We start from the raw sequence: 18,542 nt of genomic DNA, 5'->3' as shown, positions 1-18,542 counted from the left end.
CAAATCTAATGATATATTATATAATAATATTTATTTATTTTTTAGAGGTAAAAAAAGTAAGTCAACCATAGTATGTGAATAGTGCAATTGTCAAAGTGATGCATATAAAAAAACGGAGGGAGTACATGACTTATGTAGAATTTACACAAAAATTATAGCGCGCCAAAAATCAGAATGAAAGCTTTTAGGATATCTGATCTATTTTGGGACATAAAATTAGACTTAACAGTGTTAGTCATTAAGGGTGTTTAATAAATACATTATCATTTGTCAGGGAATTCAAAACTGTTTAGGTGTACACAGTGCATTTCGCAAGTACTTAGGGTAAAATGCAAGCAAAGAAACAACCTTAGTTATGTAATATGCCCTGCCAACATATAGCCATAATCGCACATAACTATAGAATTAGAATTTGCAATTCCACTATTCTACTTCTACCATTACATCCACCAGAAGACCACCATTAACAGTGGAAAAACAACCCAACATAGTCACTACTAGCAAATGTACAAAAGTGGCTTTGATTTTAATAGATCTAGACAAAAGCAAAGCACAAAGCACTTTGCTTATCTTGTTGTACTTGCCTGACCATCACAACCCCACAAGGCCACAGCCATCACCCACCATTAAACCAACGACAATAACGATCACAGCTTCTAACATCTTTGATATAGGCATTGCCTTATTCATGTCAATACATACAGTTATCAGGAGCAGTGACTGCAACACTCTTCATGCATCTGCCACATTTCCAGAAAAATTTACCTAAATCAAAAGCCAAATGCATACAGAATTTCTACACCTTCACAGAATTGAAGATGCAGACAGTTAGTTCCAACAAGTCACATTCACAGATTTTGCTAGACAAAAAAATTGCACTACAAGCTCAGAGCTAAGCTTAGAGCTGAAACAATTCCTGCCTTCTTTAATTTTCAAGCTCAATTGCAAAATTATGGCAAAAAATTTCAATTATCATACATACATCAACTACTCATCTTGCCCACATTACAAGCATGATTTATAAATGGCTGAAGTGGGTAATCTAGACAGCAGTATAAGGGTCTCTTATCAACCCAAGGGTGAAACAAAGTCTAAGAGTATCCATTGTGTTGATGTACAGCTGAATATATGCCCAACACAGATTTTGCAACTGTATATGATAGAAAGTTTGCAGATGCCAGCTTATGGATGCCGTCTAGAACGAGACACAAGGGATTGAAGTATCTTCTTTCTAGGCCCCTGCAGAAGATAATCAACATCCATCAATCAGAAAGGAAAGCCTAATCAAGTAGTCATACGATCATAGCCAGTATTGAAAGCAAAGAAAATCAGAATTATTTGATACTCTTCTTCTCTGCCCTTCCCTTCAAGTTTTCTCATCCAAACACAACATAAAAGTAAATCCTGGGATATGCTCCCCTCAGTAAAAAGGGGAGGGGGAAAAAATTAAAAAGACATCCTTCCCTACATCTGCATCTCAAATTATAAGAAATCAAATATTAGAAGACCATCTATGCTACTGAAGTAGAAGTATTAGAGATGCATTCTTCACAGACCACAGCAACAACTAGTGCACAATATTCTTAAGAAAGCAATTCGTGACTGCTAAAATTAAGTATGGGAAAGCAATTCAGCCATCATAGCCTGAGTTGAACATTTTTTTTTTTTTTTGGTATTTAGAGAGCCACAAGGGCGGGGGTGAGAATCGATCTCAGGAAACCACTTGAGCTATCCCTCACTCTCTGAGTTGAACATTTATGGAAGAGCAGGTTTCCCACTCCACTTTCTTCACAGATGGCAAGTTTCCAGAAACAAGACGTAAAACAAAAACAAATAAAATAAAAGTAAACACTGTAATCGAGAGTATTGAAGTTTGTCCAGGACCTCAATGTACATGCAAAACCCCAAGTAAAATGAAATGAATCCATCAAGTTGAAGTCACAAGCAAAATGAATAGCTAATACTCCTCAATCCTTACAGATAAAACGTACACACTTGACAAATATGGTTGTCCCATTATTATATATACATTCCATTCTAAAGATACCAAAGACAAAAAGAAGTTAAGGGTTTTTAAAGATACCAACTAGGGCACATGAATGAATGTAGTTTTGACTGGAGCATATGCAATACAATACATTTGACATGCGTATATATATTATCTGGGATTAAAAGTTCCACAGTTCATTGTTGTTGTCAAGTAATTTGAAACTGACCTCAGCATATTGCAAAAGTAAATGGCAAGAGACAGCTGACATATAATTAATGAAAGGATGACGAGGATCTTTTATGAAACTCTACAGAATAGGGAGAAAAAAGACAGGAGGAATATTGTGAATTACCATAGGTACACCCAATTCTTTCAAGTCATTGTCACCCAACTGCTTCAATGCATTCATGTCTATCTGTTCAAGGAAAAATTAAATTTATAACATAATCAGCATACAAAATCACAGGAAGGAGAAAGAAAAGGTTTGATAGCACTTAATACTAAGCTCCTCTGTTATTGGCATGTCTAAGTTGAGCACCAAAATATACTATATTACCATCTAGATCAGACACGGATAAAAAGAATGCAGAGCTATAAGATATATGCTTTTGCTCTAATATGATAGATACAATATCACGTACTAGTGATAGTCATGCTACTCACTTGGATTAAATTTATAGTACAGGTAACATGAATCTCTTTCATGATAGGTACATATATCTTATACTAGTGCTATAGTCATGCTACTTGGATTAAAATCATTAATTGATAGTCCAGGTAACATGAATGATGTCAAATAGGGTTTTTCAATCAACTAAATCATGTATATATAGAGCCATAATTTAGCCAATGATGTCTTTTATCCAACATATGACAGATATATAGGACATAATGCTTTATCCAACCTGTATAATTTTACTCACTTTCCATATTTAAAATTACTACGATAGTTGTCCAATTGAATCTCAACACACTTTCCATGTCATTAAAAAATTAACTTAGACATATCCTACTCATCTTATTCTCTACACAGCTTATCTGATACAAGCTAGGTTTCCAGCAAAGCCCTTTTACAACGATTTTTTTTTTTTTTTTTTTAATGAAATCGGCACATTTGATGGGTACTAGGAGGTGTATAGAACACAATGCTTAATTGGTTATTTGGTTTACTAAATCTCAATGGATGCCATGAAAGTAACTTTCCGACTACAAAAGGAAATGTACCTTCCCTCTTTCAGATAATATTGACCAATGCCATAATAGAAAGAATAACTTTTGTATACATCCGGTGTACAGTAATTTACTGTACATCGGGGGTCACTTTTTATTAAGTTTAGGGTCACTTTACAATTTTTTGGGTAACTTTTATCAGTAAAGCATAAATACTTCGTAACTTTTATTTATGTCAGGGTAACTTTTATTCATATTAGGGTAACTTTTGTTCATTTTAGGGGTAACTTTATAACGGATGTTCAATATTTATTTAAAAGTTTGTCTAATAGAAAATCATAAATGACCAAAATGATATGATAATTCCGGTTACAAGTCTTTACAGATGTGTATGACAAACAATTTTACACAAAAAACTACATGCACAGATACTACTAAGGATTAAAATTAAAAAAAGGCTTTAAGCTCAACCCAATAAGCTCAGGATACTCTTACGCTTAATGATAGGGTCATAAATCTGCATTATCTTTATCATTTAAACTCTTTCTATGCCTTAAGAGTGTTTTATGTAATTTTCCTTTCAGAGACGCGAATTATTACTATTTTATTTGTTTATAAAAAGGAGAAATTTGGCATCAAAATGGATTTTACTACTGCTTGGGAGTAAAGGAAGTGAAACCTATTCCTAAAAATAAAAATTAAAAAAAAAAGAAGCGAAACCTACAAGTTCATGACGAGTTGACGACTCACACTTGCCTCAAGCCCAAAACTAATGAATTAAGTAATAAGCCCAAGTGGGATTTTATGTCTAGCAAACTTCTGTTTGACAAAAGCAAAGAGCACCTCAAAGTCTCAAACCCTCTCACCCTTCTTGCGGAAGCAACAAAGGAAAATCTTGAGCATGATTCACAAGATTCTCAAATTATCGAGCAAAAGGAAATCAAATATAAAATTGGAAAGTTATTGGAGTCGTAATATTGTGGAGAGGAAGATTTGGGTCTTTTGGATATCAATTTTGGTAACAGTATCATTGATATTTTCTTAGTATCAAAATATGGTTATGGCAATAATGGGGTGTATCATGGAGGGATATATACTATATATTATATGGTATTATGGCGGTAATGGGGTGTATCATGGTATTATGGCAGTAATGGGGTGTATCATGGCTGGTATCTTATGCAAATTTACTAGCATCGTCTGAATTTTGCAGGTAGCAGCAGCATCAAAAGCAGCAGGGAATAAAGGAAATTACACGACGTCGTCAACTTGGGGCTAGCAGATCCTTTTTACTTCAAGAGCTGGGTATAGTTTAGTTTTATTTACCATGTAATTGGTAGTGGTGGATGATGTTATATCTTAATATAAGTGGTAGGATTTGCTAATAAACTTTAATTGCAATTATTTTGTTCACTTGCAAATTAGGTGGGTGATAATAATTAGGATTCGATTACTAGGAATAATCGTATACAGTTTGTTGGTACTTTGTTACTTGAATTCGTCACTGTTATTAATTATCAATTCATTGATTAAATAATCAAATACATGCTAGGCTAATTGTTCTTAGGGGAGGTCGGGAGAGATATGTGAACTAATGAAGTATTGGATTATTGACTTGTGAGAACGGAAGAGTTATAAATTCATTATTTGGCGATTATGCTTGTACTTTGATTGGATTGATACTCCGTATTATTGATTAAAACTAGTTTAAATGCATTTTAGACCGGCTCTCTTTAGTGCAATTGGATAGTTTTATTGCTACTTTTAACTTGTGATGCATAACTTTCCTCGTTAATGCCATTAGTAGCGATTAGCTGTTAAATTAGTGACTAAAGTTGTCGAACACCTAAGACTATCAACCCTTTTAAGTTGCACAATCCAAGCTTGTGAGATTGTGGCTTAGGTTGACTACTTCTTCATTATCAATGCTGCTAATTAATCAAGTCTAGAGAGCTTGTTCTAGATTATTAGTTACCTAGACAATAATCCAAGAGCTTGTTTGGTTTATTTGCAATTAAGGGAAAATTTGAATACTAGTTTGTTTTCTCAAGTTAGCATCAAAGTATATGTATGGTTTATTTAGTTCAATGATCAATTAATATTCCAATACTAATATATGTCTTCCAATCCCTATTTCATTATTCTTGATTTTGATGTTTCTTAGTCTTATTAGTTTACTGCTCTCTATTGTAGCATAAGAGCCACGTTTTCTCTCTCTAGCGCCCCTCTCCCTCTCTCAAACCCTTTCGCCTCCCCCTTAACCTCTCCAGTCATGAGGCTTGCCGGCCGGCGTGCGGCTCACCGCCCATGCCACGGCGTCGGCGAGCCTCCGATCTCCTCCTTTAATTTGTTTTTTTCCTTTCTCTTTTGCGTTTTAGTTTTCGTTTTGGTGTTTTGTTTTTCCGGCCTAGCATCGCGCACCGCTTCCCCTTTTCGGCCGCTACAGTTTCTCACCGGCCTTGCTGCCGGCTTGCCGCCGGTTTTTGTTGCCGCTTCCCCGCCGTGGCTATGCCCCTCCGTTTTGTCCGTCGTTGCGCCGTTGTTGTCGAGAACGGGGAGGGAGATCCCTCTGAGTCCCTCGCGTAGGGCTGTTCTTAGTCCCTCGCGTAGGGCCGTCGCTGCCGCGGTTCAGAGGTGTGGGGGGTATGGGCTTCTCGGGCGGGCCTTGGTGGTTCGGGTTTTATTGTCAGGCGGCATGTGGGTTGGGTTGGTGATCCTCGGAGCTTTGGTGGTTGTGCTCGGAGTGGAGGCGGGGTGGGTTGTTAGGGTTTTGTTCGTTGTTTTAGTTTTTAAGTTTCTTCCTGTTTTTTGTTTTAGGAGTCTTTGTGTGCTGTTTAGTTTTGTTATATTTTCTGTCTGTGTGGTGTGTTTGGGTGACATGGGGCATGCAGATCGGTGTACCGATCTTCTGGTGCAGGATTTAAGCCGGGTTTTTTGGCTATGGGGCTTTGGTTGGATCTTCTGTTGGTTTGGACTTAAGGGTTATGCTTCCATGCCGATATCCGTGTTTGAATCGGAGATTGTCTTGTCTATGGTGAAGTGTACGACACCAATTTTGATTTCAGGTCGAGGAGTACGGGATTCTGAGCCAATGAAGGTTCACGTCAGAAACTACAGCATATTGCTAGACCCCCTTGCAAGAGGCTGCATAGGACAGCGTTATATGAGCCAAGGGTACTTAAGAAAGTCATTTTGCAAGTGCAATTGTAGTTTCCTTTATTTCGAACTTGTAATTGGTTCTTTTGTCTTTGTATTGTTCGATTACGATCTCTTATGTAAGTGCCGTATGGCTTATTATTAATGAATTTTAATCTCCCCCCTTCAAAAAAAAAGTTTACTGCTCTCTAATTATAATCTAATTTGTATGTGGTTCAATTAGATCATATACTCTTTCAAATAGGGGTTTTCTAACTTACAGAAGTTATAATTTGATAAATTCAATTCTTTGTGGGATCGACCCTAGCTTTCTACTACATTTTTAAGAGGTTATAATTAGGTTTATTATTTGGCATGACAATCGTACCACTTAAGCAAGGCTGAAAGGTAGTAAGTGTTGTCTGAGACCACAAAATCATAAACAGCATGAAGAAAGTCATAAAGTCTAAATCCCTATAGAAAAAGACAGCAGGCATGACAATTGACCTAATTTGCATGAAACACAAACCTAACACCAAAAGTCCACTTACAACTTCAGACATTCTTGGAGTGAAAAAGCTGTTATTTCTTGAAAAAGCACCTTAATCAATTAACTCTGCATTGTTATTAAAACTAGGCGGCTAAGTGGAGACGGTGTCTAGGTCACATACTCATCTATTTCATGAAATATGGCTCAAAATGAATAATCAAATTGAGTATAAAAACCCATGTCAAAAATCTCAAAGATCTGACATGTATACACGGGTACTACAATTTTCAAGATAATTATTTACATAAACCGAAATATGTCCCCTTAGCCGTCTTTTATAAAACTTATCAAATATTATTTCTAGATCCTCACTTTGGGTTTCCACTATACAGTTTACGGCTTTACACTGCCGAACTTTTTTCTCACTATTTTCTTTCTCATTCGTCAACTACTCAGCTGCTATTTCATCTCAATTTTCTTTCTTTCTTTTTTTTTTTTTTTTTTTTTTTTTTTTTGGTGATTGGCACACGATTACATATGACGCTATATGTTATCTGGTTTCAGGACATTTAAAAATAATAAACTAAAACCTTTCCATACATAGCCAATTCAGATACATAGCCCATTCACGTACACAAATTCCAGAGATAAGTACCTACCTTGACAATTTCAAATTCAGAATGCTAACACAAATAATGATTATGAACCTAGTGTAAAAGGCAATTTCAGGTTTAAGCCTACTCATAGAAGCACATTAATTTTCCTAACAAGTATTCAAATTTCCTTCACCTAATCTGAAGCTGAATAAATATTCATACTACAACCTATCTCAATCTGTAAGATTTTAGTGATCAGCAGTCAGATACATAAGAATAAAGTATACACACCTCCTCAGCCTTGAAATTAATGATGTACTTATCCAACCCTAGAGAATGCAAGAAGCTATCAACAGTGGGTAGTTCATCAACCTGCAAAGGTTATAATAGTCAACAAACAGAAGCAGGACGGATAAAAAATATCAACTTAAGAAAGTATCCTTTCAGAGTAATGGGTAGCAGCTTTGGTCTGTGGCACTGGCATGTACAATTTCACAAAGGAGCAAAGTCAATCAGCCAGCCACCAAGCATCACCCCAATTCTCCGCCCACAATTATCTGCAACATTTGCCATAAATGGATGTTCTCTATTATGTGCAACAATTTTTTATCTTTCCTCTTTTAGTAAATTTTAAAGTGTAAAAAGACCATCTTACCAAACTTAAACATATGGGACCACTTTCTCTCTCTTATTTCTCACTCACTTTAACCCACTGACAAACTTAAACATATGGGACCACTTTCTCTCTCCTATTTTCCTCCTTTTTACAACTTAATTAAACCCACCTAAACTTAATTAAACTAAAAGTTTTGCCTAGGAGTCTGCAAAAAGGACGTTTGGTGCAAATAATCATGGGCGGAGGAAGTATATCTTATCATATATATTATTAATCTCTTATTCATCAAAAAAAAATTTAATCAGGTTCCAAATCCATAACAAACATGTCTAAACTCTTACTTAACATTAGCCTATCCTCATAAACAAGGCACAAAACCCAACACAATTGCTTTTGGTAGCTATTCTGTCAAGAGTAACAAAAAATTCACTACCTAAATCAACAACTCTTCATTGACACAAACTTATGAGTTGATTATCATCTATAGTCATTGGAAAACGCACAAGCTTCACCTGTTGACCTACTGTCACTGTTTCTAATCTAAAAATTAAACCCCTTCTATTTTCATGTGAAGCTCGTCACAATAGGGAGCATTAACATTAACATTTGCATAAGCAGATAAACACCCAAAAAAAAACAAAAAAAAAAACAAAAAAAAAAAAAAAAAAAACTACAACCATCAGGTCTATGAAAAGGATTTGCGGTACTAGCATCATACAATAGTTCTTTAGATATACTTATTATTCAGACACATACAATTTAGGAATATCCAATGAGTCCAAATGTCAGAAGGGCAGGACATAAACTCAGTATACAAGCTCTTCTCTGCCAAACTCAAATGACACTCTAATGATTAAGGTAACATATTACCTCAAAAAAAATTAAGGTAACATAGAATGCAACACATACCGTGGATGGAATCTTGTGCATAATTCCACTCGCTTGAGAATAATGTGGAGGAAGAGGTACAGAAGACTTAACAGGAGCAACAGAAATAGAAGGTTTTGACAGAAAGGGTGAAGAACTGACAGGTCTTTGTGGACTAATTCTCATGTATGAACTTGATCTCCCATCATCATATGCCCTAACTGCCCTTCTCTGCAAATCTTCCCTACTTCTTTCAGGAGATATCCCTCTATGAACAGAAGAATGATATAGCCTCTCCGGGGACCTTCGTCTCAAATTGTCCAAAGTCCAGGAAGAATAAGTTCGGCCAGGGTCCGCTGGAGATAACTCACTTGTTTTTCTTGTGGAAGGATACCGCCCTAATATGCTAGCATCCCTCTGTTCAAGCATAGGGTGCCTAGGTATTACAGTATTCCTCTGTTCATCTAAAGGATGTCGAGTACTAACAGTAGACTCAGGAGGACGCATGGAATTACTATCTACTGAAGGTCGAGAGGTCCTACTCAACAGTTTATCTCGGAGATCAACATTACCACGTGCACCACTGTTCTGAGATTGGCTTGTGTTTTTTTGCATCAATTTAAATCGAAGATCATCCTTACGAAGATGCGTATCTTTTGTGTTCCAAAGGCAACATGGTCAGTAACAGGAAAATAAGCTCTGAAATACAGAAGGGAAAACACTCTAATGCTCATAAAAGCTCGTTACCATTTAAGCTACTTGTGCCAAAGCCCTCCCCACGTTGCCTGAGAATTATAAACATAGGGTATCAACTGCCAATCCCAGGAAAGAATACCTTAATTGATCAACTAATTGCAATGTGCAAATCAACTATAAACCCCAATGGGTTGTAGATCATACATAATTGGCACATGTTCGAGAAACCAGATGTATTCAAGAAAGCAACAGACAAATGAAGCAGTAGATTGATTCTAAACAAAGGAAGCAACAAAGCTCATATTGAATTCAGGATGACATTCTGAAGCATTAGCCATCCACAAACACTACATAATACTTCGTATAAGTCGAGAAACTAAAACAAAATTGTAATATGTGAACTCTAAAACATCTACTAAGGCAGGGGGGCAAGGTAACGCACCGCTTGTTGTACGGATGATATCTATCATCAGAATTGCCACCCAGTCTATCTCTGATAGATCGTTTGCTTCCTGTCATTCCTCGGTCATTGCGAAACCCTTCCTCCGACAAACCACCAGCCTTCTTCACCACCTACATTCACTCATACCCATTAATTAATCAAAATCAATAGCAACAACACCCCTTAAAAATATTCAATTAACTGATGTCACGTTCTATAATCACGTTGTAATTTTAAATTCCATGTTTCGGCGAGCTTCGAGTCTTCCCAAACAATTACCATTGTTTCTTATAAACACCCATTCCCCATTTCTTCACCATTTTCCCCAATTCAAAATGAAAATATTACTAATTTTCCAACACTTTCACCATGCTCACAATTTCTCTAAAAATATGGGGAAAATTAACAATCAATAAGTAACTAAAACCCTAAATTTGGGTTAAAATTAAAAATTGATGATAAAAAACAACAGCATGAAGAAATGTACCCGACCACCACGACCAAGAGTAACGGTAAAACCAGGCCTCGAACTTTCCGACATTAGAAATTCTCAAAGCTCTCAATTAATTATAAATCTCCAAAAAAAATTAAAAAAATTAGTACTGAGAATAAATTTGATTCGAAAGCTGACGAAACAGAAGATTTATAGACAAACTAAACATTAAAACTTTCAAACAGCGACGACACTAAGAAGGAAAAGATTGGAAGTTGCAGTAATTTGAGAGAGATTAAAAATGGAGATTGATTTCGAATTTAGGGTTTTATTTTTCCAAAATTTTCCCCTTTTGCTGAAAGAGTTTGAAGGTTGGAACAAGAGGCAAAATGTTGAAGAGGGAGGAGAGAGAGTCAGAGTCTCAGAGAGGGGGTGATGTAATGGGCCTTGATCACTATTTTCAATTATTTTATGTTAGCCCATATATAAGCTAGGCTTTAGCCCGTAAGTGGTGATAAAACTATAAAAGTACTCCTTCCGTCCCTTAATACAAAACCTTTTAAGTAGATAACCTAGTAATCGGAGGCAAAACCAATAATCGGAGCCCAAACCAATAACCGTCCACAATAACCGAATGTCAAAATCGGTCACCATAGAGCTCCGATTGACCCCCGGTTCGTTTTCCATCGAGCCACCTCGATGACCATCCATTTCTTGTCGACTTTCGCCATCATTGTGGTTGTCCGGTGTAGAAGGTGTTGGTTGACACGGTTGTGGTTGGTGGACTAATATTACCAAAGGAAAATGGGAAAAAAGTTAGTAAGGGCAAGATTGTCAGTTTGCTTGAAATGAAGGCGGTGGTGATAAATTTGGGTGGCGAACTGGCAGTAATTGTCTTCTGGGCTTGCGAGAGGGCTTTGACGGACTGACTACCTGTCGCCAGGAGATGCCTCCTTAGCACTAGTCCCCCCTTTCTCGCGTAAAAGCGATCAGAATTCGAACACGCCGCGGATTTCCCTTCCTGAGGTGGCATTTCATTTTGATTTAGTGGCGTCCGCGGCAAAAGCACATGTCCCACCCCGAGAAAGCTCCCGGGGCCTTTACCTGCTATCTCACTCTCCTCGTTGACTTCCCTTTTAGGAGAAAAAGTAGCAAGCCGATGCGAGATTTTTTGGAGGTTGGGGCGAATTCGGTTTTCTCAGTTGCCTTGTCGCGGATCTATAGGCCATGTGTACCTTTCTGCTTGCTGGGAATTTTTCTATCCCCTTTTGTAATATATGTGTGGTTTATTTTAGTTTAGGCCTTGTTTGGTTGGCTAAATATTTTGTGGAAAGTCAAAAGTCCCATGAATTTTATTTTCAACGTCTAGTTTGGTTGACACAAAAAAGTGAAAATGAAAGCAATGAAAATTCATGGGAATTTTGACTTCCCTCAAAATATAAGAATTCACTTATCTATCCTCCCTTGGTAAGTTGAAATTCCCATGGGAATTTACTTCCTCCATTGTTAACTAGATAAATTTGTTGAATTTCCATGATTTTGATGATGGAATTTATTTCCTACAAATTGAAATTTGATGGGAATTTCCACTTCCCTAATAAGCCAAACGGCCCCTTAATGTGAAGGAATTGTAACTTATAGTCTTGAGTAATGTGTAGGGTTTTAGGTACTCTAAGCGGAATTTCATGAATCTCATTCATACGCACCTAAACAGGATCTCATGCATATACAAATAAAGGATCACATAATAGTTTAGAATTAACCTTTGATGCGTGAATTCCCAAGCTTTCTTCTACCTTCTTGCGGAGATTAGAGCCCCAATTGTTGCTCCTCTAATATTGGTCCACAAGTGTAGATCGAACCTCTACCAATGCTAGTTGGACGGGAGAGATTAATCTCCTCTTCTATGGAGAACTTCTAACCGGTTGTAGAGAGAGAGGAAGGGAAAAATATTACGTTGTTTCTTTTGAGAGATGAACGTCCATTTTATTTTTCCCCAAGCCCTTTATTATATATAATCATATTATCTAATTAGGGCAAGACTTATTCCTATCTTACTCCTTATGGCCAGTCATTCACTAAGCCCAACTTTTGGACTCGGTATTCATGTTCGACCTAACACTATAACGTGTGACCTCATAGGATCCATTTAGTTGGCATTGGTTTAATCCAATGATCAATATTGGTCTCTAGCAAGACGTAAAGACGACCCAACTAAACGAACTTATTATCTCCATAATTCGATCCATATTATATTAGTAATTGCACGAGAGTCGAGGACACATTTCCTTCAATCTCCCACTTGTCTGAGACAAGCGTGCAATCTTCAAATTCCTTAAGTCTCTTAGTGTCTAATTTGATAGTATGATTACATCTCTATGTCATCCATACTAGCGTTCAAATTATTTCTTGAAATCCGAGTTCGAATTGCTGAACAAATGATTATCTAGTAATCTATTTGAGCACGGCCATGCATTTCCAATCCATACTCTTCAAGAGGCCAAGACACCCATCCTATCTAACATAGGAGGACCTATTCAATCTTGTAGCAACCAAAACTCCCACTCAACTTTTAGCACAACCCGAGTGTCGCCTTTATAGTCCCCTTTTACGGCATGACGTTTGATAACATCAAGGTTACACTAATCATTGAATTGAGTAGTGTTCCACTCATGTCTAAGGAATCTGCTAATATAATTCGCGAAGTTTTAAAACTTCTAAGTAGGTCTGTTCGATCATGTATTGACTATACATATCCATATGATTGACTAAACATCTCCATGTTTCCATAGCGCATGAAACGGCACCATCAATCAATCTTATATGCTAATCTTTTTATTGAGTCATTTATGTCCAAATTAACAACTCAGATTAGGAACTTAAATATTTTATGAATCCAGTTCACTTATGGGGTTTCATTCATCAAATCACGTATTTGACAAGCCCATTAAATTCAATAAATATATTGGACATTTTATTTAATATTAAACCATGATTAAATAAGTATGAAACTTTGTTTCACATTGATAAACATAGGGAGAACACAATTGATAGTTTTGCAACTGTGTCCAATACACAATCAAAGCCATCTAATATGTTCAATTTCTATTGAACCTAATATGACTTTCATATTTAGGCTTCTGAAATAGTTTAGTTAACAAATTTTGAGACATTCTCATCCATATGAACTTTGCGACCTTTTCTTTTATGATAGTTTATCTCCATATACTTAGACGTTGCCTTTTGTTCTTCTCCAAGTACTTCAGGAAACTCTTAATTCTATAATTTCCAATATCACATATCATAATTCGATTGAAAATTGCATACATGCATCTAATGAGTATAATGCGTGGCTTTTATGACGAATCCCTTGCAAATGCACAAGGAATGTCACTCATTCGCTAAATCTCATCAGTCTTCGCTTTGCACTGAGTCTTGATAAGCAATGTGCTATGCCACATGGGAGTGAAACCTCCTTTGGAGTTTTCATGCTTGAACGTAGAGAGAACCTCATCTATATAAGTTTCTCAATCAAGTTCAATCCTCTTTAAGACCAATCTAAATAAATCTTGATTCCCAAGATGTACTCATTTAAACCTTCAAGGTCTTTCATACAATAACAATTCATTAGCCATTACTTGACATATTCAAGTATGGAAACATCGTATCTTGTAAGAAGTATGTCATCTACATACAAAACCAAGAAGACTACACAGCTCCCACTAAACTTCTTGTATGTACAGGCTTCTTCATTTATAAAACTATCAACCAATTTGATTAACTTAGTAAATTGAAGATTTTGCTCCATGATGCTTACTTCAATCCACTAATGGACTTATGAAACTTACATGCATTTCTAGGACTTCCTGGTTCTTCAAAACGTTAATGTGTGTATCTCATACACATTCCCTTTCATGAACAATTTCAGGAAAGTGTTTTGAACTCCATCAACCATATCACATAGAGTTGAAATCACTAGAAGAGTCTGAATAGATATAAGCAATATTAGCAACGAAAGATTTCATCATAGTTAATACTATGAATTCGTTAAATCCTTTAGTGACTAATCAATGCATGGAAAACATTTTTCCTTCCTTGTCTACTCTTTGCATTCAATGGTTCTCTCCCAATTCATGCAAATCAGCCAAGTGTCTCACACTCAATTTTTTCAGACATGGAAACCATTTCAGATTTTCATTGTACTAAGCTATTTTGTGACTCGTCAAATCTTACATTCAAAAATCAATATTTTAGAATTTCTTAACCATCGAACTTATTTCTCTGGCTTAGATTTACTAGACTTTTTGGGTTTATGCGCAACAAGTGAAAACTTATTTTCAATGAAGAACAACATAAGAAGGGTATACATGGAATGTGGCCCTTGACGCATGGTTACGTATCCCATTACATTAATGAGACCACTTGTTGTTGTTTTTAACATGGTGTGAGTTGGTTCTCTCGAACACCTTCGAGACTTATACTCCCACTTACCTTATCTCGAACACCTTCGAGTCTTATACTCCCACTTGCCTTATGAAAAAGAGTCTTTTAGCATAGGGTATGTTGCTCTTCTCGACCTTTTCGAGAATTACTCTCACTTGCCTTTTAGAAATGACATCTTTTTTCAAAAAGGCACCAATGTAGAGTAACAACCAATTAACATTTTGTGGTTGAAGTACCCTCGTACTAAGCTTTAGAATTCAACATTGCATTAAACAGTTTAATACAAGTTTCTTATTCTTAAATTTGTAGAAAAACAAAATAAGAACTTCTCTTATCCATATCTTATATGATGTCTTATCTACATTGTGATTTGACGCAGTTTTAATTAGTGTAAGAAGCTCATTTTAAAAGTGTATCCTTAGAACTATTGTTTGGAAGATAGGTACAGTTCATCATGAATTATGCTATATCTTATATAGTTTAATTCCTCCATTTGAAAAACATTTTCTTTTAGTGGAGTAGGTTGTAAACTAATTTTACAATCCTTGGGATGATCATCAAGTTCTTGGCTCAAATGCTCATCACTACGATCACATCGTAAATGCTTTTGTATTCTTGCCAAGTTAACAATTTGACTCAAAAAGTAAACTGTTACGATCATGTCGCAATGTTTGCCAAGTCTCTTTTATTCTTCTTTTGAACCTTATTGAACTCTTTCAAAATTTTCAGATTCATGCTTCATGTAAGCATGTGTGATCACATTCAAATGAGATCCATGCTTCATGTAAGCATGTGTGATCACATTCAAATGAAGTGTCCATGTTCATCTTTAGCCTGTGAACCTTAGGTTTCTTAATTACATCGTTATGTATTCAACCATGGGTTCACGTCACCTTTTCTCCAAAAGATAAACTTTTCAATCATCAAACTACAATAAGATTTGCATGCATCAATGGATTCATAATCTTATGATGTTAGAAGTCTATCCCTTCGGAGCTTCCGTATGCAATTCTATTCGTATTTTGATCAAACTGACATTTCTAGAAGTGATTCATACATAGAAATGGTTCATCTATATCTAACATATAGAACTCTTTAACCTATTTAGCATTTCAAAACATCCCTTGATTCAACTAAGCACAAAATAACATTTGTTCGATGCTTTGAATCTTTGACATTCAGTGATAACTGCAATGGAATGATGTTTTGATTATAGCAAGAATATAATAACGATTATTTATGTCAATGCTAAACTATATATAGTTAAGTGAAATGTAAAGTCATACATGTGAGACAACATTTGTTTCTCATTGTAGATTTACGTTTCCCTTATCCAAGTTTCTACTCTTTAGCTTAACCTCATTCTTCAATAAGAGAGTTAATCTTGACATCACATGTCAAATAAGTAGATTTTTTGCTAAATCAATTTCTATAAATACTTGATGTGGAACATTTCCATTCTTTACCTTCCAACTATACTTTATGGGGTAGTTTTCAATTTCTTGGAGCTAGTCCTCAATTTAAACATTTGTTATTCATAATAGCACTTGACATTTTAGTAGCCTTGTGATTAAGAATTGACAAATTATTTGTCTTTTCTTTATCCTTTAGCTTTTATTGTAGTCCCCATCCATCTTAACCCTTTCTCATTTGAACCATCTAGAACAATTCTGTCAAGCTCAAAATGATACTATGCTCAACTACTTTAAGCATCTTACATAATTTTGCCAAAACCATTCAACACAATTCATGTTGGAGTTTAATCTTGTATTTAACACCGTATGCAATAAGTAATGAATGATGTCACTTAAATTAGTCAACATTTGACAGTATGAAAATCCAAGTCATTCACCATGTTCAATCATATTGATCAAAGAAAAATATTGGGTTCTTCATGTGAGTCGCACTCATGTTGTCTTTAGAGGTCTTGTACCTCTCCATCGAGTCCAATCACTTGAAACGTTTTTCAAAATGAGTCAATGGTAGAGCCATTCAATTATTCAAACTTTTTGAGTTCTTGGAAGCTCTCATTAGACATGTGACATTATTAAATAGGTTTTTAATACTCCTTTTAGTCTTTAAAATCCTTTTAGCAAAGCATGAATAATGGTTTACGGATACTCTTTTAGTCTTGAGAACGTTTCTCAATACTTCTTTCAATCGAGGAGATAACATATATAACACGAAAATTAATCAATAAAGACATTATTTGCAAACAAATACAAAATTCAACTATGTTTATCAAAGCAGTTTATGATTCAAACATTCTTTGAAATCATTTTAGCTACTTTACACTATATTCATTTTGTGTCCCTTTATGAATAACGTGATTCCAAGATCCTATCCCTATGTAGCATTAAGCGGACGGAGGCCCTTCCTTAAGGTTACATTTTCAAGGTAAGTAAACTCCTTTACTAATTACAACATAATTCTTGGTTGGATAGATAACATCACATGTTCTACTATCCCCTTGCTTCAAAATCCAAAACGCTTTTGATGATTTTGTTGAGGATGACCAAATTAAGTGTGCGAAATTCGCAATTTCACCTTACCTCCCAAGATTAACAATAATACCCTGCGGAGGCATGACCCATTACTATTAATCAAGGGTTTAATAAGTACTTTATATTTGTAAAAGCGAGCCTCAATATTTGTGGGACTTAAGTTTATTATGTTGTTATAAATCAGTGAACTCTAGCGCATTGATAACATACATACAATAAACTTATAAGCATTTTAAGAATAATAATAAAATGCAAAATTAAATATGAGCTAGTATGGCCCCTAATCCTAAGAACTAAGCCTGAATGGGCACCTCCTTGGACTCTTCATGGATCACCATCCACCTTCATCATGGGCCTTCTCATCTGGGCTCTTCTTTGGATTAATTAATAATTTAAATAATTAAACTAATTCTTAATTAAATAAAATTACAAAAATACTTAACGATACGCAGATCGTATTTAAATTACAAAAATACATAACGATACGCAGATCGTATTTTTTTTAATTTAAACTTTGGGCCATACTAGTCATTTATAGCAATAATAATATATCGTATATAACATACAATTGCCACATAATAAATTACATAGCATACTTTGCCCAAACTAAAATATCAGATATTCTTAATTAAGGCAACGTATATTTCAAAATATCACATATTTTAGGACACGATTAGATAATATCTCCATATTATTCATTACCATAATCAAAATATCATATATTTAAATTAGGAATGAGATGAAATCAAATATTTATATAATCTAAGAAAATAAATCACATTTATATTCTAGGATTATCTTAACCAATTTAAAATTTCATCCTAATCATTAGTCAACCATCTAATTTTAATTTGATTAAAAAATCAAATTATGGATAATCACATAAACCAAGTCAAATAACCATAATTGGAATTGCTCATTTATCTCCTTAAAAACCAGATTTTTAAACAATTATCCTTAATTAAATTTAAATCCATAATTTAAAATTAATTAAAATACTTTATTTTTATCAATTTTTTTTTAATCTGAAACAGGGGACTGCGTGGCTGAACAAGCTGCCCAGCCACGTCACAGCCGCCGCAGCAGCCAGGCCGGAGCCCAGTCACCGCAGCCAGGCAGCCGCGCAGCCATAGCAGCGCTGGCTGGCGCACCAGGCAGCA

The 18,542-nt window shown here is 35.5% G+C and overlaps 1 protein-coding gene across 1 annotated transcript; it reads right to left on the bottom strand.

Annotated features, from left to right (window-relative positions):
- Window positions 1–895: 895 nt before the first annotated feature.
- On the bottom strand, window positions 896–10,852 carry LOC145601834 (uncharacterized). Its single transcript, XM_081657912.1, has 7 exons — window positions 10,490–10,852; window positions 10,003–10,133; window positions 9,612–9,649; window positions 8,907–9,517; window positions 7,673–7,753; window positions 2,343–2,405; window positions 896–1,239 (listed from the first exon to the last, which is right to left on the bottom strand). The coding sequence occupies exons 1-7, from the start codon at window positions 10,541–10,543 to the stop codon at window positions 1,183–1,185; spliced, it is 1,035 nt and encodes a 344-aa protein (XP_081514038.1). The 5' UTR covers window positions 10,544–10,852; the 3' UTR covers window positions 896–1,182.
- Window positions 10,853–18,542: the final 7,690 nt, after the last annotated feature.

This window comes from Chenopodium album, chromosome 21 (genome assembly GCF_948465745.1).
Source record: "Chenopodium album chromosome 21, dcCheAlbu1.1, whole genome shotgun sequence".
In the NCBI taxonomy this organism is placed as follows: Eukaryota; Viridiplantae; Streptophyta; class Magnoliopsida; order Caryophyllales; family Amaranthaceae; genus Chenopodium; species Chenopodium album.
This window is presented reverse-complemented; position numbering and strand designations above follow the sequence as displayed.

Coding starts and splice junctions, on each gene's coding strand:
- LOC145601834 (XM_081657912.1), bottom strand. CDS start 10,543: ATGTCGGAAAGTTCGAGGCCTGGTTTTACCGTTACTCTTGGTCGTGGT. Junction 7,754..8,906: donor TGCACAAGATTCCATCCACG/GTATGTGTTGCA, acceptor TAACCTTTGCAG/GTTGATGAACTACCCACTGT. Junction 2,406..7,672: donor TTAATTTCAAGGCTGAGGAG/GTGTGTATACTT, acceptor TTCCTTGAACAG/ATAGACATGAATGCATTGAA.